Source organism: Bison bison, unplaced genomic scaffold (genome assembly GCF_000754665.1).
Source record: "Bison bison bison isolate TAMUID 2011002044 unplaced genomic scaffold, Bison_UMD1.0 scf7180017864240, whole genome shotgun sequence".
Classification (NCBI taxonomy): domain Eukaryota; kingdom Metazoa; phylum Chordata; class Mammalia; order Artiodactyla; family Bovidae; genus Bison; species Bison bison.
Window position 1 is genome coordinate 2470340 of NW_011494812.1, and position 21896 is coordinate 2492235.

Below are 21896 nucleotides of genomic sequence, written 5' to 3' on the forward strand. Positions count from 1 at the left end.
GCAGTCCATGGGGTCGCTGAGGGTCGGACACGACTGAGCGACTTCACTTTCACTTTTCACTTTCATCCACTGGAGAAGGAAATGGCAACCCACTCCAGTGTTCTTGCCTGGAGAATCCCAAGGACGGGGGAGCCTGGTGGGCTGCCGTCTATGGGGTCGCACAGAGTCGGACACGACTGAAGTGACTTAGCAAAAAAAATCAGAATGCTTGAAGAGTTTGGTAACTCAAAGTGAATAGATACCCTTATTCTTTTAGGAAAAAAATATAGTATTAATAAAAATGAAGCCACAATCATAAATATTAAAGACTATCACCAAATATGCGATGACAGAGTTAACAAAGAATTTAGAACATGGACTGGTTAAGAGAGCATGTTCTAAAGTCAGTCTACTTGGATTCTTCCCTTGATTGCTTCTACCTTCTAGCTATGTGAGTCTGGACACAGCTTAAGCTTAGTTTTGTCGTCTATAAAACAAAGAACTTTATAGTGCCTACCTCACAGGGAAGTAGCTGGAGGATTAAAATGACGATTCACGTAAAGCACTTGGAACAATGCCTGGCACATAGTAACTGCTCAATAAATGCTACTATTATTACTCACCCTAATCCCATCCTTCAGGCTCAACCAATCGTGGTAAAGAACTGTCAATGCTTTTCAATATATTCTTCATTAATACTCTCTCTCTATAAAAGCCAAATGAAGTGGGCATCGCAGATCTTTGACATCTTCTCAAAGGAGCTAAGGTTTGCCGAGGTTAAATGGACAGACCCGAGGTCATAAAGCTAAGAAAGTCTTCCTGTTGGTCCTGGAACACAGGTGTTCAACTCTAAGCTTTCTTTCCTGTTCACTCTGCTGTCTCTGCTCACTAGCTACTCAGGCAGAGAGGAAGCCAGGGGGACAAAGTGCCTGGGCTGCCCTTAGCTCCAAGTATGGCTAAGAAGATAACAGAGATTCGTGTGCAACAGGCTGTGGGGTCCTACAAAGGAGGAAGGGGCTCGACCAAAGAGCAGATATGACTGCAGGGAGAAGGGCTGTGTTGGGTCAGGGAACAAAGGAAATGGAGGTAGACACAGCTTAACTTTGCTTCTCTGACCCAACCCTCGTTCTCTCCTCCTTCCATCGAAGCTTCCTCTCCTCTCCCTAGGTGTCCATCCACCTGAGGGAAGACAGCTCCCAGGCCCACGTCCTGATGATGAAGGGGGCGCCCGAGAGGATCTTAGAATTTTGCTCTACTTACCTTCTGAAAGGGCAGGAGTACCCAATAGACGATGAAATGAAGGACGCCTTCCAAAACGCCTACTTGGATCTGGGAGGTCTGGGGGAGCGTGTGCTAGGTGAGGCGGCTGTGGGAGAAGTCTCTGCAGAGTGACGTCAAAACTGTCGTTATTTATGGGGTGAAGGATCTAGGAGGTTGGGGCAAGTGGGTAGAGACATAGTGGAATGACTACTGGTCCCCTCTTCTGTCCCTCTCCAGGGTTCTGCTTCTTGAATCTGCCTAACACTTACCCCAAGGGATTCAAGTTTAACACCGATGAAATCAACTTTCCCATAAATAACCTCTGTTTCGTGGGGCTCATCTCCATGATTGACCCTCCCCGAGCTGCCGTGCCTGATGCTGTGGGCAAGTGCCGGAGTGCTGGGATTAAGGTAAGTGCCAGAGCAATCCAGACACCCCTCACCTATCCTAACCTGGATCAACCGTAGGAAACCTTGGACAGAGTAGGTTCTTCATTTAATTGAGCTGATTTCTGCTTCCTTGAGCTTATAAGTTTTAGTCTTAAGAGAGAACTTTATACTGTGCCCTCTGTAGTTAGAATCCTGTCTTGAATTAGAATCACCAGGGGATGAACACAACAGTGTAAATCAACTATACTTCAATAAAATTAAAAAATAAAATAAAACGGGATCCCCAGGGGAGCTTTAAAACTCTGATGCCTTGGCCACACTCCAGACCCCTTCAAGTTTCTGATTGGGAACCAGGTATCTGTATTTTTCAAAAGTCTCCTAGAGATTCCAGTGTGCAAACAGGTTTGAGAACCTAAGCCCTAGGAGAGTGCTTCTCAAACTGATGTGCACTGAATAGCCTGGGGCTTTTATTGGAATGCAAATCCATTTTCAGTAAGTCCAGAAGACTCCAAGATTCTGTATTTCTGACAAGCTCCCAGGTGATGCCATTGCTGCTGGTGGCAGGCCACACTGGAAATAGTGAAGTGCTAGAAGACGTCATAAAAATGTACTGCTGAGTGGGTTGTCAAAAGGGTGAAGCCAAGTGGGCTGAGGTCCTGGGGCAGCACTTGTGAGAATGAGAGACTGAGAGCTGGGGCCCTCGATGGATCTGACTCAGGGTGAGCAGCTGCCATAACAGATATATGTCCAGGGGCAAAAGCTAGAAGCTTAAAATGAAGTGGTCCGAGAGCAAACCCAGAGATGGGAACTTCCCTCCAGTTGGAAGAGGACTTTGGACTTGATGGAATAGCAGCAGTAAAATTCCTCTAATTCTGAGATGTTCTGTATTCCACTTTCCCAGGCCAAATTCTACCACTTGCTGCTGCTTGCTTGTTTGTTTTTGTATTTTGGCTGGCATGCGGGATGGTTCCCCGACCAGGGATCCAACCCAGGGCTCTGCAGTGCAAGTACCAAATCCTAACCACTAGGCCACCAGGGAACTCCCTCCAAGGTCAAATTCTAAGACTCCTACACATCTTCATAGATTAGGTATTGTCACCTCTCTGCTCACACTTGATATTCTGGAATATTTAGGAGAGCAGGTTGCAGTTGGGGTGGGGCTGGAAGTATTTAAGGAGAACTGGATGCTCTGTGTCAGAGCTGACTTCATCTTGACCTTTAACCATTGGCAGTTTGTCCCTGAGCAGTCTGGGTCATGCTAAGTACAATGATTGGTCACTATAGTGGGAACCGAGGAATGGATAGAGGAAACTATTCTGAGTGAATTCCCTGATTACTACAGGATGTTTTGGGGTGCAACAGTTCATTATTATAACACATCTGCACAGGGTAACCATACATCTTGATAGTCCTCCACAGATCTACAACATCATGCTATGGTAGCTAAATGGAGAAGGGGTTCATTTGCATTTTCTCAGCTTCCAGGTGGGCTGCTGGGATGAGAAGTATAGATATTATGGAGGTAGTCTAAAGTTTACTTCATCGGGGAGTTTATGGATCTCTTTAGCAAGAAGGAGAGCTATAATTGTGTCCACAGGTGGGGAGGCCCACCCAGGAGACAAAGAAGTGACCTGAGTCAGGGTGCCTGCCGGCGCAGGACACGCTCATGGCCTGAGAGGCAGAGTGAGCTGTGATAAGTAACGGTCTGCAGGGGACTCGGGCGGGTCTGGAGCTGGCACCTGAAGCACAAAGGCTGGTGCTTCCTGGGCCCATTCTTGTTCTGGGCACAGGTTTACACTTTAATTGCTTACCTCTTCTGGACCTGAAACTGACAGAAACTTGGCTGGCTTGGTGAGGAATTCTGCATCACTCCCTTTTTTCCCTACAGGGGAGTTTAAGATGTACACAGGAGGCCATCCTTCAAGGAGGATGAAGCTAAACAGGGGGTTGGGTTTCCCAGGTGACTCAGTGGTAAAGGAACTGCCTGCCAGGGCAGGAGACACAGGAGACTCCGGTTTGACCCCTGGGTCGAGAAGATCCTCTAGAGGAGGAAAGTGCAAGCCAATCCAGTATTCTTGCCTGGAAAATCCCATGGACAGAGGATCCCGACAGGCTACAGTCCATGGGGTTACAGGGGGCAGGACATGACTGAGCAAACACATACAGAGTGTTGTCCCAGCGGTGAGAACCTTCCAAGGTTAACTCCAAAGTGGTGTTGATGCAGAGCTGACGGATGTGATGAAGCTGTTGAAAGAGGCTGGATAACAGCTGCGTGGCAGCAAAATTTTTTTTTACAATTGACGGTGGAACTGGTGTTTCTCAGATAGTCATGTGTCTAGGCCTTAGGAATGAATGATTTTAAAAAACTAAAATAAGGGACTTCCTTGATGGTCCAATAGTTAAGACTCCACACTTCCAATGCACGGGATGTGGGTTCTATCCCTTGGAGGAATAAGATCCCACATGCTGTGTGTGGCATGGCCAAAAAAAAAGAAAACTGAAATAAGATTATCCCCTTATGGAAGGGGAGTCGGCGGGGAATGGATACATGTGTATATATGGCTGAGTCTCTTTGCTGTCCACCTGAAACTGTCACAACATTATTAACTGGCTATGTTGTTATTTAGTCGCTCAGTCCTGTCCAACTCTTTTGCAAGCCCATGGTCTGTGGCCTGCCAGGATCCTTTGTCCATGGGATTCTCCAGGCAAGAATACTGGAGTGGGTTACCATGCCCTTCTCCAGGAGATTTTCCTGACACAGGGATCAAACCCACGTCTCTTATGCATTGGCAGGCAGGTTCTTTACCACTGAGCTACCTGGGAAGCCAACTGGCTCTATTCCAATATAAAATGGAAAGTTTTTTTTTTTAAATAAAGAATACCAAATCATTAAAAATAAAATTATCCCATGGTATTTGCCACTACCTGAGGCCCTTAGCAGTATGAGGCTACTTGGCCCTGGCTATGAATCCAGCCTCCTCTAAGAACTGCAGCTGAGCAGCAAGCACCTGAAGTTAAGGTCACCAGCGCTGAAAGCTCTCTCTCAATGGGTCTGATCTGGGGGAAGAGGGCCCAAGGGAACAAGGAAGTCAGCTTGCAAGAGTACGTGGGAACACCAGAGGTACAGTCAGCATCAAGAAGTGAGACATGAAATTCCTTTAGTACTTGGCGAATTCCAGAAACTACCAAATGCCTTTTATTTTGAAGGGAGCCATTCTCTTCTGTTATGTGAATGCATCTCAGTGTTCTGTGAAATTGTGTCCTAGGAACTCACTCTTGGGGTGACTGACTTTGTTTTTATTTCTCCTGGCTGGCATGGAGGTGGTACTTCCAGAAACTGCTGTAGAACAGTAGTTCTGGTCAGGCAGGCCTAGGTACGACAACTGTCCTACATGTCATTATTAATGAGCTACTGGGAAATGTGCAGGGCACAGTAAGCCTAAAAAGCATTGCTGAGGGCTCAGTCTGAACCACACCTGGAATCTTTGGTGCAGTTCCCTCCTAGATCCACAGGCCCAGCTTTGTGAGGCCCCAGCGCCCCATAACCGAGCCAGGGCGTTGGAGACCAATGAGGGGGGAACTGCTCATAGCACACCTTGCCTGAGTCCCTGGTAATCCCGGCTCAGTTAGCACTTCATCCAGCAAGCCAGCAGTGCCAGTATGGAATGAGGAGGGCTCATGGGAAAACCCCTTCAAGGCTTATTTCCACGCTCTGGGAGTGAACAGACTGACCTTTCCAGGACCTCTGTTCTTAGTTCAGCCACAGTCAGATAGTTCCCTTCTCCCTCCCACCAAAGCCTGAGATTTATGTGCTTAGAGGGCACTTGGGAACCATGGGCAGCGGTTCCCAGGAAGCGATCCTTCCCTCATTCTGTAATTGCTTGTTGATGATTACTCTGCGCTAGGAATTATGCTAAGCTGGAAACTTAACATGAATCACAGGCATGGCCCCATGCTCTCAGAGTTCTCAGTCCAGCAGAGGAGAGAGACAGACAAGCCATCACACACAGACAACGTGAGGAGGGTTAGGAGAACAGAAGGCTAGAAGACCACACACACGGGCACCTGATCTTTGGGGAGGAAAGGGATAGATCTAGGGCTGGGCCCAGGTGCCCGGAAAAGGGCCAGAACCCAGGGGCACAAGGAGGCGGTGGGAAGAAGAGGGGTAGAGTGAGGATCAGAATGCACTTGGATCTGGATGAAATTTTGCTGGGCAGATGGATTCATCCAGACGTTCCTTTACTGCTGTTGTTCTAATGGTAGGTGCTTCTGTCTTTGAGCTTAAAAAGGCAGTATAGCACTATGGAGAATAGTACGAAGATTCCTTTAAAAACTAGGAGTAAAACCACCATATGACCCAGCAATCCTACTACTGGGCATATACCCTGAGAAAGCCATAATTCAAAAAGACACAGGTACGCCAATGTTCGTGGCGGCACCATTTACAACAGGCGGGGCATAGAAGCAACCGAGATGTCCATCAGCAAATGAATGGATAAAGAAGTTGTGGTCCATACATACAATGGAATATTACTCAGTTATTAAAAGAAGCAAATTTAAGTCAGTGCTAGTGAGGTGGATGAATCTAGAGCCTGTGATACCGAGTGAAGTAAGTCAGAAAGAGAAAAACAAATATTGCATATTAACACATACATTTGGAACCTAGAAACATGATACTGAGGAACCTGTTTGCAGAACAAGAATAGAGATGCAGACACAGAGAACAGACTTAGAGACACAACAGGGGAAGGGAAGGGTGGGACGAACTGAGAGAGTAGCTTTGAAGCAGCTACATCACCATACATAAGACTAGTGCGCAGCTGCTGTATAACACAGGAAGCTCAACCTGGCGCTGGGTGACAACCCAGAGGAGGGGGATGGGGTGGGAGGTGGGATGGAGGTTCAAGAGGGAGGGAGTATACGTACACTTATGGCTGATTTGGGTTGTTGTAAGGCAAAAACCAAGACAACATTGTAAAGCAATTATCCTCCAATTAAAAAGATTAAATAATTTTTTTAAAAAAGAGGCAGAATAGCTTCTGGAGCGATACATGAAATTCTGAATATACTGTGCTTGTTCGTGCTGAGTCACGTCAGACTCTCTACAACCCCGTGGACTGTAGCCTGCCAGGCTCCTCTGTCCATTGGCTTTTTCAGGCAGGAATACAAGAGTGGGTTGCCATTTCCTTCTCCATCTGAATATAGTAAATACACTCAAATCCCTGATTTATTCATGGGTAACCAGAGTCCAATTTGTCCTATGTTTTATGGTCTGATGGCCTTGACCCCCTCCCAAGGGTTGAAGCTAGCATAGCAAGATTTTTGACTGACAGCCCAAGTTCTTGGAAATGAGCTACTTAAACCCCTGTGGAATGACAGCAGTGATCTCTTAGCTCTTGGAGAGAGAAATGAAGGACTGGGGACCTCTCTGAAGATGACTCTGCTCTCTTTCCCTCCCCTCCCAACTCAGGTGATTATGGTAACAGGGGATCATCCCATCACAGCCAAGGCCATTGCCAAGGGTGTGGGCATCATCTCAGAGGGCTCTGAGACAGCAGAGGACATTGCTGCCCGGCTCAAGATCCCTGTCAGCAAGGTCAATCCTAGGTGAGACCCCCTAAAGAATTCAGATATACCATTTTTTCCCCTCCATCCTTAGCTTGCTCCACCAACTAAAGTTTTCGGAGGTTCTTTCTGTAGGTAGGACACGCATGGTTTACTTACTGAAAAGTAAAACATAATAGGAAAATGACCAAGCGACTATGTCAGTAGAAGGTGGGCAGAAGAAGAAGGCAGAGAAGAGGGAGGAAGAGGTGGGGGGTGGGGATACAGTGTGCCAATCTGGGGAGAGTGCATGGCTGGGGACAAGTTGAGGAGATGGGGTGAAAGGAGAGACAAGCAGGTTATAGCAAAGATGAGTTTGAGGGTACCAGGATGCCTGGTGAATTCTCAATACCTGGAACTAACCTTTAGAAATTCCTCTTCCTCAGGGACGCCCAAGCTATTGTGGTGCATGGCTCAGAACTAAAGAATATGAACTCTGAGCAGCTTGATGAGATCCTCCAAAACCACACTGAGATCGTGTTCGCTCGGACCTCACCCCAGCAGAAGCTCATCATTGTAGAGGGATGTCAGAGGCTGGTAAGGGAGATCAAGGAGGCTTGGAAAGTCACCCAGCCCCAAACCAAGCAGAGGAACATGTGGGCTGGGCTGGAGGAGGAGCCAGAGAGCATCCGATTGTGAACCCCTGAGACAGGCATCTGTTTGGGGGCTCCCTGATAGTTTTGCTATCTCAGAAGGTGCAGGAGAAGGAAGGGCCAAGAAGCTATATCAAGAAACAAGGGATGATGAAATCAAGCTGACCTTTGGGACGGGTCCTGAACCTGACACAGTAATTATTTCACTCCCTCTGTGTTTCCTCCAGGGAGCCATTGTGGCAGTGACAGGGGATGGGGTGAACGACTCCCCGGCACTGAAGAAGGCGGACATCGGCATCGCCATGGGCATCGCCGGCTCCGACGTGTCTAAGCAGGCCGCTGACATGATCCTACTGGATGACAACTTTGCTTCCATTGTCACGGGTGTGGAGGAGGGTAAGGAAGCTGGGTGCCCAGGGCAGGGACTTACTTGGCCCTCAGACTCAGGTGAGAGTTGATGCACATTATTCTCATTTCCTTTGCCCATCTTCCAACCTCCTGTACACACTGGGAAAAATCAGTGTAAGTCACAATTTTGCAAATTGGATTCAGCTGGTCCTTAGACCATCACTACGTGGAACCCTTATGTGATTGGAGGAAAGTCCAGATTGTCTAGGCAGCTCTAGTGCAGCATAGTTTGTTTGCTTCTCTCATGGAGATTCGGGAGATCCTACTTGAATCTGCTATAGGTTTCTACTGTAGGATTCTACTGTAGGTTTCAGGGGTAGCCATACTCATAAGACTACTCTGTACTTCACAATCTCAGGAGGACTTTCAGGCAACCTGTTGTCTGAATGATGTTGACATATCAAGGTCATTTGGAGCCTGACTGAATGAGCCAAATCAGGTCCCCTCTTTCACGGAGACAATTCCCATTGGTGAAGCCCAGATTTCTGCTTCCTGGGCTCCCTGATTTCTGTCTGGAGCTATGAATTAAAACCTATTACAATCCACGTAATAATAATGGTTAACATTATACTGAAACCATGAATGATCCTCAGTATTGAGACCTTGTATAATCCTCAGTATTGTATGTCCACTCAATTCAATAAACTTTTGAGCATCAACTGTGTATCAGACACCATTCTAGATGCTGGGGATTCAACAACAGGGAGTAAAAAGACACCTCCTTGCTCTCAGGTAACTTAATTTCTAGTGAATTAAGATAGACAGAAAATCAACTGAACAGTGTAATAAAAGAAGACAAGTGCAATGGAAAAAAATAAGTAAAGCAGGGAGTGGAAGGAGGGGTGACACGTTTTTAAAAGGTTGTCAGGGAAGGATTCAAGCCATCTTGCAAGGCAGGAGGAATGAAGGTCAGAGAGGTGAGGGGTGCCCAAGATGACAAGTTAGTTATGGCAGAAAATGCAACTGGAACCCACGCCCAGGCTCTTTCCATTTCAGCCTTAATTTTTTTTTAATTGAAGTATAATTGATTTACCACATTGTGTTAGTCTCTGGTGTATAGTGAAGTGATTCATTTTTATATATAAGTAATTTTCCCCTTTGATAATCATTAGTTTTCCATGTCTGTGAGTCTGTCTGTTTGGTAAATAAGTTCATTTGTGTCATATTTTAGATTTTACATATAGGTGATGTCATATGACATTTGTCTTTGTCTGACTTACTTCACTTAGTATGATAATCTCTAGTTCCATCCATGTTGCTGCAAATCCAGCCTTAATCTTCTTAGGGCTTTTATACTGGCATTCTCAGACATCTCAAAGTATTAACCAGGCCCCAGCCTGCTTAATTTTCAGACATCAGATGATAGTAGCCATGTTGAATCCAAGAACACAGAGTATACAAATTTGACATGCTTAAATCATGGCTTTAACTAACAGTCACACAATTTAGAAACAAAACTGGGGCTGCCACGGCCCAAGACCCTTTCACGGACTGTGTGACAGTGCTTTGTAGCGGCCTCTCTGCCCAGGAGCTGGTTTGTGGGAGGTGTGACGTCTCTGTGCTGCTGACAGAAGGTTGACCATCCTTCCCAGGCCGCCTGATCTTTGACAACCTGAAGAAATCCATCGCCTACACCCTGACCAGCAACATCCCCGAGATCACCCCCTTCCTGATGTTCATCATCCTCGGCATCCCCCTGCCTCTGGGCACCATAACCATCCTCTGCATTGACCTGGGCACTGACATGGTGAGGACCCAGATGGGACCCGGCTCGTGGAACTCCTGTGAAATGGACTGAGTTGGGATGATCTAGGTCAGGCAGAGGGGCAGAGCTTGAGGGACTTCTCTGAGTCTCCTTCTGAGCTGTGTGTCCCCTGTTGCTTCCACCCTCCATCCTCCAGGTCCCTGCTATCTCCCTGGCTTATGAGTCAGCTGAGAGTGACATCATGAAGAGGGCTCCACGGAACTCAAAGACTGATAAGCTAGTGAATCACCGTCTCATTGGCATGGCCTACGGACAGATAGGTGCGGCTGCAGGAATGAGGGGTGGAAGGGAGTGGGGAGAGCCTGCCCCAGAAGGGTCATAAGGCCAGTCCTGGTTTAGAAGTTCAGGGAGCTATCTTAATTATGAACTGTGCTAGGCTCTAGCACAAAAAAACCCACTGATCTCTGATCTGCTCTTAAGGATCCAGTCGGAAAGGCGCAAACACGCATGAAAGGATGGCAGGCTGTTTTCCAAGTGCCACGTATTGAGGACAGATAGGACACACTACAGGAGTACAAGGCAGGACTCGCCAGTCTTGCAGACAGAGAGGCCTTGGGGAGGAAACATGGCTTAGACTTGGGGCTGGAAGATAGGGCTCAGCTAATGAATGGATGGTCAGACAGGGACCAGAAGATACCTGGCTGTTGAAGAGTGAATACATCAAGTTGGTGGAGTGCTTATTCCTGATAAAGAACTAGTGGGGAATGAGGCTGTGGACACAGGTAGTATTTATAGTGGGTCCAAGTCTTGAAAGACACTTCTTTGTTCTTGAGTAGCCAGGTACAACGGGTACAGGCAAGAGATATGGACAGAGGAGACAATATCAGTATTTAGAGATGGAAACACATAGAAAAGGCACAGATTTAGGAGCCACATCTATATTTGAATCTCAGTATCACAACTGACTGCCTGTACAACCCTGGATAATGACTGAATATTTTTCGTGCTTCAGTTTTCCCACTTCTGAAACATAAATGACAATTCAGAATTGCTGTGAGAATCACCGTGTGCAGGTACCGACAAACGGTGCCAGCTCTGTGGTCAGTAGGCACACATTAGCATCAGCCACGCTATGGTTCCCAGGCATGGGGGATGGAGGTTTTGACCAAGGGAGAGGCATGGAGCAGATGGGAGAAATGTGAGGGTAAGAGAGGACTTGATGAATGTCCTGGTGTCAGAGGAAATGGAGAGGAGGAGTCCAGCATTCACTTGGTGGAGAGAGAGAGAATAAACCCCCTCTCAGGTCCTTTCCAGTTTTATGGTTATATGACCCTGGGTTACAGCTTAGAAACCAGTGTCAGACTTTGGAGGCAAGTCCAACAGAGATGGCAGGGTCAGATCACTGATGGCATGAATCTTCAACATTACAGCTCAGACATACATCAACCCTGCTAGAAGCAAGTCCCAGGCGCCACCTCTTCCGTGGTCTGCCTTTTGAGATCCTCCTCTGAGTGAGGTTCCCCTGACCTCTAACTATCACTGACAGGGATGATCCAGGCTCTGGCAGGATTCTTCACCTACTTTGTGATCTTGGCTGAGAATGGTTTTAAGCCTCCTGATCTGCTGGGCATCCGCGTCAACTGGGAAAATCGATACATCAATGACCTGGAGGACAGCTATGGACAGCAGTGGGTGAGTGAAAGGCAAGATAGTAAATGGTGGCCATACAAGAGTGAAGAAGTAACCAGGAGAAATGGGTTTAGCAAGTTTTTGAAGACACTAGGCAGACAGAGACGATCCTCATCTCCAGTCCTACAGGAGCCTTCTAACACTTGACCTCAACCTCTGATCACATCAGCAAACATTCTTCTCTTTGTTTACAAAGACTTCATTTCTGTTAATTACTACTGTCTGTTGCCTGTTCATATCTTTCTGGGTCTTTCTGGCTTCCCTGGACCTGGAAATCTTCTCTGTCTGTTAACTTTTGGGAGGCTGATTTCCAGGTTCTATTCATCATTGCCCCAGAAATGAGTGCTGGATCCTCTTTCTCCTGTTTTTTCCTTTTCCGTGGGAGTTCAAAGAATAGGATTTTAAATCTGAAAACTTATTTTCTTTGTATATTTTCTTCCTTGTCATTCTAAACTGTTTAAACTTAGAGGATGCCTCTCTGTATTAGTCATTCCTAACACCCAAGATAAATGAGGTCTAAACTGAAGCCCTCTATCCAAAAATATGTATTTAAGAATTTTAGTAAGTATGTATTTGTGAACACTTCCATCCCAATTTCTGAGCCAGTGGGAGATGTGACACCAATTTTTGCTAGAATCATAGGACCAGAGACTTCACATACAGTCTGTGGAGGACAAGATGGCCTATTCTTTAGCCTACAAATGAGGAATCTGAATCTGGCTGGAAAAGTTTAGTGACTTGTTCAAAGCCCCACAGTGAACCCGTACAAGAGCTGGACTAGAATTCTGGATTGATTCCCGCCCAGCACTTTGCCATGTCACCATGATGCCTCCAAACCAAGCTAACTGCAGGGTTCTCAAAAGTATGTTAAAATCAAGATCATTGTTGGAACGCTGGCCCGCACACACAGTTCAGTTCAGTTTAGTCACTCAGTCGTGTCCGACTCTTTGCGACCCCATGGACTGCAGCATGCCAGGCCTCCCTGTCCATCACCAACTCCGGGAGTTGCTCAAATTCATGTCCATAGAGTTGGTGATGCCATCCAACCATCTCATCCTCTGTCGTCCCCTTCTCCTCCTGCCTTCAATCTTTCCCAGCACCAATGAATCAGTTCTTCGCATCAGGTGGCCAAAGTACAGGAGTTTCAGCTTCAGCATCAGTCCTTCCAATGAATATTCAGGCCTGATCTCCTTTAGGATGGACTGGTTTGATCTCCTTACAGTCCAAGGGACTCTCAAGAGTCTTCTCCAACAGATTTCCACTACCTGAGCCTCTCGAGGCCGACAGATGTCAATGTTCCCAGCTAGCAAAGTCCAAAGATCCCAGAGTCCTCACTGCTGTGTACCTTGTCAACATCCCAATCCTCGGATCAAGCCTTGTTTGTTTTATATCTTGAAACCATCTCCCTGCTACCAAGATTAAGCTTGTCATATGTTTATTTACAATCAACTAATGATAGTTAAAATTAATTTGAATTAACATCAAATTATATCAGCAACATCTTAAGATATTGCAAAACAGATTGAGAACAACTGCCCTGCCAAATAAATGCCATAAAGGCAAGGTCTATGCCTCTTCCACTGCTGTAATCTTCCGATTATCAAGTATAGAGCTTCTTCCCTAGGAGGTACCCTATATACTGCTAATACCACTGGCAGTAATTCAATTGGTCACCGTTCATTCATTTAGTGAATACTTGTTGAGCATCTTCTATGCACTGGAGACTGTTTTGTCCCTGGGATATGGTAGTGAACAAAAATAGCCAAGAGACTGCCCTTGTGGAGGTTATATTCTAGTTAGGGGCACAGGGTGGGAAGGGAGAAAGATAATAGCTGAATAGATAACATACTGGGTCCATAGATTGTAAGCCCAAGAGGAGTTCAAAGAAGTATTGGAATTGGGATACTAAAGTAGGTGATATTGAAAGATGAAGATGGTGAACAGAGAGAAAAGAGGTGCTTGAAAACTGAAATGACAGAAAAAATGTGGCTATTGAAAAAGACATCTGGAGTTTAATCATGGGAGCAAGCAATCAGGTGGGGAAGGGAGTATACCATTGGAGTAGATCAAGATACTGTGAGACCACGGTATGGGAAGGATCATCAACATGGATATTTAAATCTCCAAAAATGAGGACAGGCGCCGTTAGAATGACAGTGAGTCAGAAACTAAAATTTTCAAGGGATGATGGGAGTGGTTTGGTTTCGGTAGCTGGCTGCAGAGGACAAGGGTGGCATGATCTGACGCACAGAAATGTGCTGACTGGTCTCATTCTAAGTTCAGTGCTTGGCTCATCAATTTCTAGCTTTTGTTTTCTATTGTTTTGGGCTCTATGGTGGTGGTGGTAGTTTAGTTTCTAAGTCGAGTCCAACATTTGCAACCCCATGCACTATAGCCCTCTAGGTTCCTCTGTCCATAGGATTTCCAGGCAAGAATATTGGAGCAGGGTGCCATTTCCTTCTCCAGGGGATCTTCCCAACCCAGGGATTGACCCTGCATCTCTTGCACTGTAGGCAGATTCTTTATCACTGGACCACCAGGGAAGCCCTTAGGGTTCTATATTTCCCTCCAAGTACAACTTTGACCACATCCCATGAGGTTCTATCTGTAGTATCTCATTATTGTTTGGTCCTATACATTTTCAAATTTTTTATTCGAGCTACAAGTTATTTATAAGCATGCTTTTTTTAAAAAAGATTTTGTTTGATGTTGACCACTTTTTAAAGTCTTTATTGAGTTTGTTACAATATTGCTTCCCTTGTTTTTTGTTTTGGTTTTTTGGCTGTGAGGCACGTGGAATCTTAGCTCCCCAACCAGAAATTGAACCCATACCCCCATGCATTTGAAGGTGAAGTCTTAACCACTGGATAGTCAAGGAAGTCCCCCAAACATGCTGTTGTTTTTTAATGGGCTTTTCCTCCAATCTAATTTAAATGCACCTCTCCTGTGCTTGCACAGCCCTCTGTGATGTCCCTCTTATAACCAACCTACAGACATCGCGTATTTATCTTCCCCACTGGACTCTAACTTCCTTCTGTGCAAAATGTGAATGAAAGAATGAATGAACGGATGATTGAATGCCTCCCATCTGGGACCACTCTTCGGGTATCGCTTCCCCTCTGCATGCAGATTCCCTACAGTCCCGTCTTCCTTACCTGCTTCCTTAGACCCTGCTTTCCCCTTGAGTCCACCTTCTTTTACACCACTCTTCTTATTAACTTAGTAAATATTTATGAGCCATCCTCCCTGCCACTCACTGAACAAAGCATGGGGAGGGAGGACACAGATAAATACGACGAGGTGCTTGCCCTTGAGGGGCTCTCAGTCCGATAAGGAAAACATAAACGCAAAACACAAAGTGAAAAGCACTATGACAGAGATATGTGAGAAGGGCTGTGGCAATCTAAAGAGGTCCCCTAATTCAGCCTTGGGGTCTGGGAAGGTAGGAGAAAGAAGCAGCCTTTGAGGCATAGCTGAATCCCTCCTGACACTGATGGCTCCCCTCTGCCTGTCCTTCCCTAGACCTATGAGCAGCGGAAGGTGCTGGAGTTCACGTGCCAAACGGCCTTCTTCGTCAGCATCGTGATCGTGCAGTGGGCTGACCTCATCATCTGTAAGACCCGTCGCAACTCAATCTTCCAGCAGGGCATGAAGTGAGTGCTGCCCCCCAAACCCAGCCCCGCCCCAAACTGCACCCCCTGCCTCTCCCTGATCACCTCCTTCACCCCATAAATATCTCCTCTCAGAAACAAGATCCTCATATTTGGGATCCTGGAGGAGACAATCCTGGCCGCTTTTCTGTCCTACACGCCAGGCATGGATGTAGCTCTGCGAATGTACCCACTCAAGTGAGTAAGGAGCGGGGGGCAAGGCAAGGCTTATCTGGGCACAGGGGAAGCATATGGGAGGAAGTGCGGTTGCTTGGGAAGTCGAGCGAGCAGGGCGGCACTCAGTGATGTAGAGAGGACCGCCTGTGCTCCCATAAACACATCTTATTTGAGGAGGGATTAGGGATGAGTGATTGCACTCACCAGACATGCAAATTTCGTGGATTCACCAGTGCTTAACAGAGTGGTTTCTTTTCTATAATAACGCATGGTATAGCTGTCCCAGGCTACATATTGCTCGGAACTGATGCAATCATAAAATAGCCTACTCTATGCAAGGCTAATTTTGCTGTACTTCTGCAAATATGTTTTCATATGTATGTATGTGAGTGGGCACACTGAAATTCTTACTATCTGGTACCTTGTTTGGTTCAAGTCCTATGTTTTCATGTTTTATATTAGTATATGCTTATGAAATTTTTTCATTTAACAGTTTTATAGAGAAAAAACCAAAACTCCCATTTCACTCCCCCTTCTCCCAACTCTGTATTGGTAGCCTCTATTAATGATTTAGTGTGTATCCTCCCAGCTGATTTTCTACGTGTTTATACATTTTGCTCACCTTTCTGTCCCTTGCAGTGTTTTACACAATGTTTTACATTCTGTAGCTGCTAAATTAATGTTTACTAAGACATTGGCACTGCCCTTAGATGCTGGCAATTCCAGATTTGAATTTCAACGGTACTATATATTATTCTATGATCTTGGACAAGTTGGTAACCTCTCTGAGCCTCAGTTTCATGGCAAAGTCTCGATAACACACATCTGGCAGACTGAGAATTACATGTAGAGATGTATATAACACATAGAGCATGGCACTTGGGCCCTGGGGGGCACTTTGCTAATAGTAGCTCAGCTGATGTTGCTATTAATGTCAACATACAAATGCTAGTGTGGTTGGGCATTAACCATGCTCCCAAACACTGTGTATAAACCTTGACCATAAAACTCATCACCTAATACTGTGATTATTTTGTGTGTTTCTCTGTTTTCTCCAATCACTTGAGCTTCTTGAGATCAAAGACCATCATGTCTTCAGTTTTATTTCCCCAGGACCTAGCACACAGAGTAGACATACGATAACCGTTGTTGAATGGCTGCATGACTGTGTGTATGTAACTGTTCATATTGGTTGAAGGGTATGTGTGTGCACACATATTGAACCATGGCCTAGGCCTGCTCTGTCCAACATGGTAGCCACCATCCTTATGCAACCATTGAACTCTTGAAACATGGCTAGTGAGATTGAGAAACTGAATTTATAATTTTAGTTTACTGAAAGTTAAAAACTAAAGCACTGTCAAATATTTTTCTATTAAATACTACTTTATTGTTTTGGTTGGACTACACTTTCCACCAAATATTTAGTGTCTTACTTGAGACACACTGTCAATGTAAAATACTCACTGGATTTCAAGGACTAGGGATAAAAAAAGGAGGTAAAGTAACTAATTATGTTTATATTGATTATGTGTTGAAACAATAATCTTTTGGCTATTTGGGACTAAGTAAAATATTAAAATAACTTCACTTGTTTCTTTTTCATGTGGCTACTAGAAAATATAAATTTCACATGTGGCTTACAGTGTATTTCTATCAGACGGTGCTGGTCTAGGCCATCTCTCTATCATCCAAGGAACATATGTGGTCCTGACCCAACCCCTCTCCGGAGTCAGCTCCTTGGTCTATTGAAGAGGTTCAGGAAGAAAAAGATTTCCCCCCCTGTGCAATATGGAGGAGTATTTATATTCCCTGGCAAGATATCCCCTACATCTAGTCTCAGACGGACCACCCTGCTTTTGGTTGCAAAAGCTAGAGGACCCGGAAAGCAAAGGGGGGTTCTCCCACAGTGATTCCATGAAAGCCAGTATATAATCTCCATGAACAATATATGTACCTCTTACATGGCATTTATCCCACTCTGTCCTCATTGGCTTCTTAATGTTCCTGTCCTGGGCCCTTCACCCTCACTCTCCAGGCTCTGGCCTCCTCAAAAGGTAGGAATCAACCTTCCACACTGAAGCAAAGTTACACCGCTCAAAATAGCCTGGAGTTAAAACTCCCCTCGGGTCCTCCCCACCATTCTATGCAAAACAAAGAACTCTCTCACCCGAATTAAAAAATGGACTTTAAGGTTGATTACCCCAGCTCCCAGCCGGTCCAGCCTCTGGCCGATCTCCAGAATTCCTTGCCCCAGCCATTTAAGAGATAACTACTCCAAACAACCTTGGAGAAGAACAGGCCCCCTTAAGACAGTAGATTTCCACATATATGCCTGTATATACTTACTCTTCTCTTGGGTTAGTGCAGTAGCTCACTAATCTGACTGCTGCCCCTTCTCGCCTCATTAAAGGTGATCTGTTCCTGTAAAGTGCCGGTCTCATTCTTTTTCCAAACCTTGCCTTCTCTAACTCCCTTACCCTACACACACATTAAACAAAACAATTCCCAGCCACGCTCTCTGCGCCTGCCTCTCTCAGGTGCCTCTATCTCCTCCTCTGCTGACCAGCTTTTGCTCTCTTCAGGATAACCTGGTGGTTCTGTGCCACCCCCTACAGCCTCCTCATCTTTGTGTATGATGAAATAAGAAGACTCATCATTCGTCGTTATCCCGGCGGTGAGGCTCCCCCACACCTTGGCCTGAGAGGTCGCTAGGCTCCTGACTGGCTGTCCCATTGCAGATGGTCCCTGCAGCCCCATGGCCCCTCTCCCCAGGTCACTGCCTGGCCTGTGCAGTGCCTGGACCCTGCCCTCTAGTCCTTGACCCCACCACGCTGCTCCTTCCAATCCTTGGGGCCCTGCCTTCCCTGCTCAGGCCTCCCACCCTGTCCTGGCTCATCTTTCTGTTTTTCTCCCCTTGATGCCTTCCCCGGTTCACTCTGGTCTCTTCTCTTCCATAGGCTGGGTGGAGAAGGAGACCTACTACTAACCTCAAGAGAGGAGGAGCTCACATGACATCGGGCTGTTCTGAGGGCCAGATGGGGGAGGTTTAGAGGCAATGAGCTTGGGAAAACATCTGAGAGAGCGTATTAGTTGGGGCAGAGAGGTGCCAAGAGGAAGAACCTTGGATAAGAGAGACAGGCGATCCTAGGGCTGGGTTGATGGCACCATGGGTAGGAGATGAGGTGGGGGTGAGGGGAAGTCCAGCCTGTGTCTTCCTGGAGCCCAGCGAGGGGCTCAGTAACCAGTCAAGAGAGTAAACATTTGCAACAGCCCTCAGCTCCAGGATGTGTCGCATCTGGTTTTCAGAGATGCTCTCTCCCTAGATCTTCATTCATGGTAGCCGGGCAGAGGGCATCTTTCAGGGGCCCAGCTGGGAAGAGATCAGAATCAAGCATCCTTGCCCGCTGAGGGTATCCCCTCAAAGTTACTCTCCAACTCAACTGATAGCAAGGACAGGACAAGTCAAGCTGGGATCAGAGAAATGGAGGGGATGAGAGAGGAGCAGGAAGCCACACCTTACAGCGGGGCCACAGCACCCACTCAGGTCCTCAGATGACATACAGACTCGTAGAATCTTCATGCTAGAAGACACCTCATTTCATCATGAAGGACAGGAGGTCCAGAGAGGTTAAAAGATTTGGAAGGGGCCACGTGGTGAGAGGTGGAGGTTGCCACCCCACCTCCGAGGATGATCTGGTGTCCCTGACCTTAGCCCTAGTCATCAGGGCATCTCGACCCCATCCCATCCCTTGGCCGTTTTCCCTGGCCGTAGCCTTGCAGCAGAGACTGAAACAATGCTGTCTGGATGCCTGTAGCCTTTGCTTCAGGCATAGCACCCGCCCCCTCATGCTCCAGCTCAACACAGGTGATGGCCGTTCCCCAAAGCCTGGCCTCTGAGCCTGGCACTTGCTGCATCTCAGGTCACTGTGGAGTCCCCAGGAGCTTTCTCTCCTGCCCACCCTCGGTGGCAGCTCTTCCTTCCTCTTCACCCACTAGCTGGCTTTTGCTTTGTGAGCTGGTCTACTCTGCCCTGTGGATCAGTTCACTCTCAGGCTTTTTTTAGAGGAGAGTTGGCTATGCCAAAAAGCATAGAAAGAGAGAGAGAGAAATGCTGAGAAAAGCTGGGGGAAATCGTAGACTGTCACCAAAAACAAAGCACATGTGTTAAGTGACTGCACATTATGTCTGGCAGTGGACAAAGGCCTTAGTCACATCATCCATTAATCCGTACAACAAACACATTCTTACCACCCGACCGGGTTTTTTAGATGATTCTGATTCCAGAACTTGTGCCCTTAACCACGTTTCAGGCTAGTCTTACAATGAAGGCTGGGCCAAAAATCTACAAATGCGTAATGAAAAAGGAGTCTGGCGGATAAGAGGCTGTGGGCTAGCAAAGAGAAGGCCCATCTGTAAGGGACACCAGCCGCTTTCCCCCTACACCGGGCACACCCTCCTCGGAGGTCTCTCTCCCCCCTGCTCCCCTCTTCCTCCAACACAAGGTCTCCTGGGGACAGGGTTGTACCAGTCTGGGGTCCTTCCCCGCTGCTGACAGGGCTGAACCAGACCCTGGGAGACAGAGGGGCCAGGTTGTGTGCGTGTGCGTGTGCGTGTGCGTGTGCGTGTGCGTGTGTGTGTGTGTGAGAGCTAGGGAGAGGGGAGTGTGAAACCAGCTACTCAGGTTTCAGCAGCAGGAGCTTCGGGTGTCTGGTGGGTTAAAAATACAGAGGCCCCAACTTAGGGTCATTTGATACCAGTGGCTGAGCCTGAAGGCAGGGGCCTAGAGGGAAAGGACCGAGTAGAAAGTAGAGAGGAAAGCATCAGAAAGGAGGACAGGGAGGACAGGAGGGCTGCAGCTGCTGGAAAGGCTCTGGTGTCTCTGGAGAGCCAGGGGCGAGGAGAGGGAGCAGGACAGGATGAAGCAGCCTGGTAACTGCAGGAGAGGAGGGGAGAATGGAGCGGGCCTGGGGCACCTTTTCCTCCCATCTCACACCCGGGGGTACGAAAGGTCAGATTCAGGATGAACTGAGTCTAATGTCCCAGTGTCTCTGTCTCGATGTCCCCCACCCCCCACCCCCCACCCCCAGAGTGCGCACGGCAGGAGGAGTCCGGGCTGGACATCATCTGGTCGTGGACGTCTGGGTGGGTCAGCCCTTCTCTCCTGCAGTCTTTGTGCCGATGGTAGAGCACATTGTTTGGCCTCCCTGACTCCAAGAGATGGGTTCTGGGGTGTCTCCAGCTCCAACATGCCCTGCTTAGCTACATCTGGCCTCTCCTGCTCCGACAGCTGCCTCTCTTGGACGCACTCCTGCCACGTTCCTGAGATATTTTCCTGGCCTTCCTTGCTTAGCTGTGTAAGGTCTGCCCCACGGGAGAGGGGAAAAATTCCTCCTCTAACATAATTTCATGGTGCAAAACACATGCTTGCTCGCCAACATCAGAGATACCTTGGGGCAGGGATGGGGGCTTCTGACTTCCATCTGGCTAGCCTCTCTTTCGCCTCCCTTGTGCCTCAGCTTAGCTGTGCATGAGTCCTGGGTGGTGGTGGGGCCATGAAAAGGGTCCCTCCTTCAAGGTACCCAGAGTTGAACTCATCCACTCTGCCCTCACCCCCAAGCTGGGATCCAGGAAGCGAGAGGCCCATCCTCCCAGCTCTGCTTTGACGCTTAGTGCACAGGATTAATCAACATCCTTGGTTCAGGGCCCCACCTCCTCATGTTTCCCCAGTGTTAATTTTTTCCCCTTATTCTTTATACCTGGTCCTTTTTGTCTTGTCAAAGATGTAGGAATGAGTAGTCGCAACTTGCTTTCCTCGGAATCATTCATCCTGGGGAAGCCTCCTTTCCACCGTGCCCTAGAAAACTAGTCCCATAGGATCAGAGTAGAGAGTACCAGCAGGAGGCCGCAGCCGAATGACTCTCTCCTTCTCATCTCAGGGCTGTGGGCAGAGAAGCCCCAGATCCGCATCTCCCAGGGTGGCTGTGGGCCAGCACTTCACGCCCCACGCCCCGTCCTTCCCCTGCATTCTCCAGTTAGGAGTGTTGAGTGAAGCAAAGGAAACTGGCTGGAGCTGAGCCAGGGCTCCGGTCCTGGACACGGCTCCATCTTTTATTAGGGGAATGATCTCATCCTTGGTCTTGGTTCTTTAAAGGGAAGTGCAGGGGGTCTCTTTCCTGCAGCCTGGATTGCATTTGTACTCCCCGCCTTCCTCCACAGGATCAAACAAACAGGCTTGACCCAGAGGAGAGCCCCAGGTTTTAGGACTTAGAGGCAATACCGCACTTGTCCCTCCTTTACGAATGTATCACCAGTCCAACCTCTGACCCGGAATACAGCCCAGTTTCCCTCTCTGAGTACCCTCACCCTCCCTCAACTCTCCCTAATTACCCCAAGCCTTCCCTCCCCCAGCCCCAGCTTCATTTACCTCCGACTCATCTCA

General features: G+C 47.4%; 1 protein-coding gene and 1 long non-coding RNA gene across 2 annotated transcripts in view; one reads left to right on the top strand and one right to left on the bottom strand.

Annotated features, from left to right (window-relative positions):
* The window catches only part of ATP1A4 (ATPase, Na+/K+ transporting, alpha 4 polypeptide), a 34809-nt gene extending 14295 nt beyond the window's left edge, over nucleotides 1-20514 (top strand). Inside the window, exons 12-23 of the mRNA XM_010846875.1 lie at nucleotides 1147-1336; nucleotides 1477-1649; nucleotides 7099-7235; nucleotides 7619-7769; nucleotides 8053-8221; nucleotides 9826-9980; nucleotides 10135-10258; nucleotides 11485-11630; nucleotides 15150-15280; nucleotides 15374-15475; nucleotides 18040-18131; nucleotides 18415-20514. Of these exons, the coding sequence (XP_010845177.1) occupies nucleotides 1147-1336; nucleotides 1477-1649; nucleotides 7099-7235; nucleotides 7619-7769; nucleotides 8053-8221; nucleotides 9826-9980; nucleotides 10135-10258; nucleotides 11485-11630; nucleotides 15150-15280; nucleotides 15374-15475; nucleotides 18040-18131; nucleotides 18415-18443 (1599 nt within the window). The 3' untranslated portion in view covers nucleotides 18444-20514. The remainder of the gene's footprint in view (nucleotides 1-1146; nucleotides 1337-1476; nucleotides 1650-7098; nucleotides 7236-7618; nucleotides 7770-8052; nucleotides 8222-9825; nucleotides 9981-10134; nucleotides 10259-11484; nucleotides 11631-15149; nucleotides 15281-15373; nucleotides 15476-18039; nucleotides 18132-18414) is intronic.
* Nucleotides 1-21833, bottom strand: part of LOC104993568 — a 25181-nt gene extending 3348 nt beyond the window's left edge. Inside the window, exons 1-2 of the long non-coding RNA XR_825847.1 lie at nucleotides 21214-21833; nucleotides 1240-1360 (exon numbers count right to left, since the gene is read on the bottom strand). This is a non-coding gene — a long non-coding RNA (uncharacterized LOC104993568). The remainder of the gene's footprint in view (nucleotides 1-1239; nucleotides 1361-21213) is intronic.
* Between the last annotated feature and the right edge of the window lie 63 nt (nucleotides 21834-21896).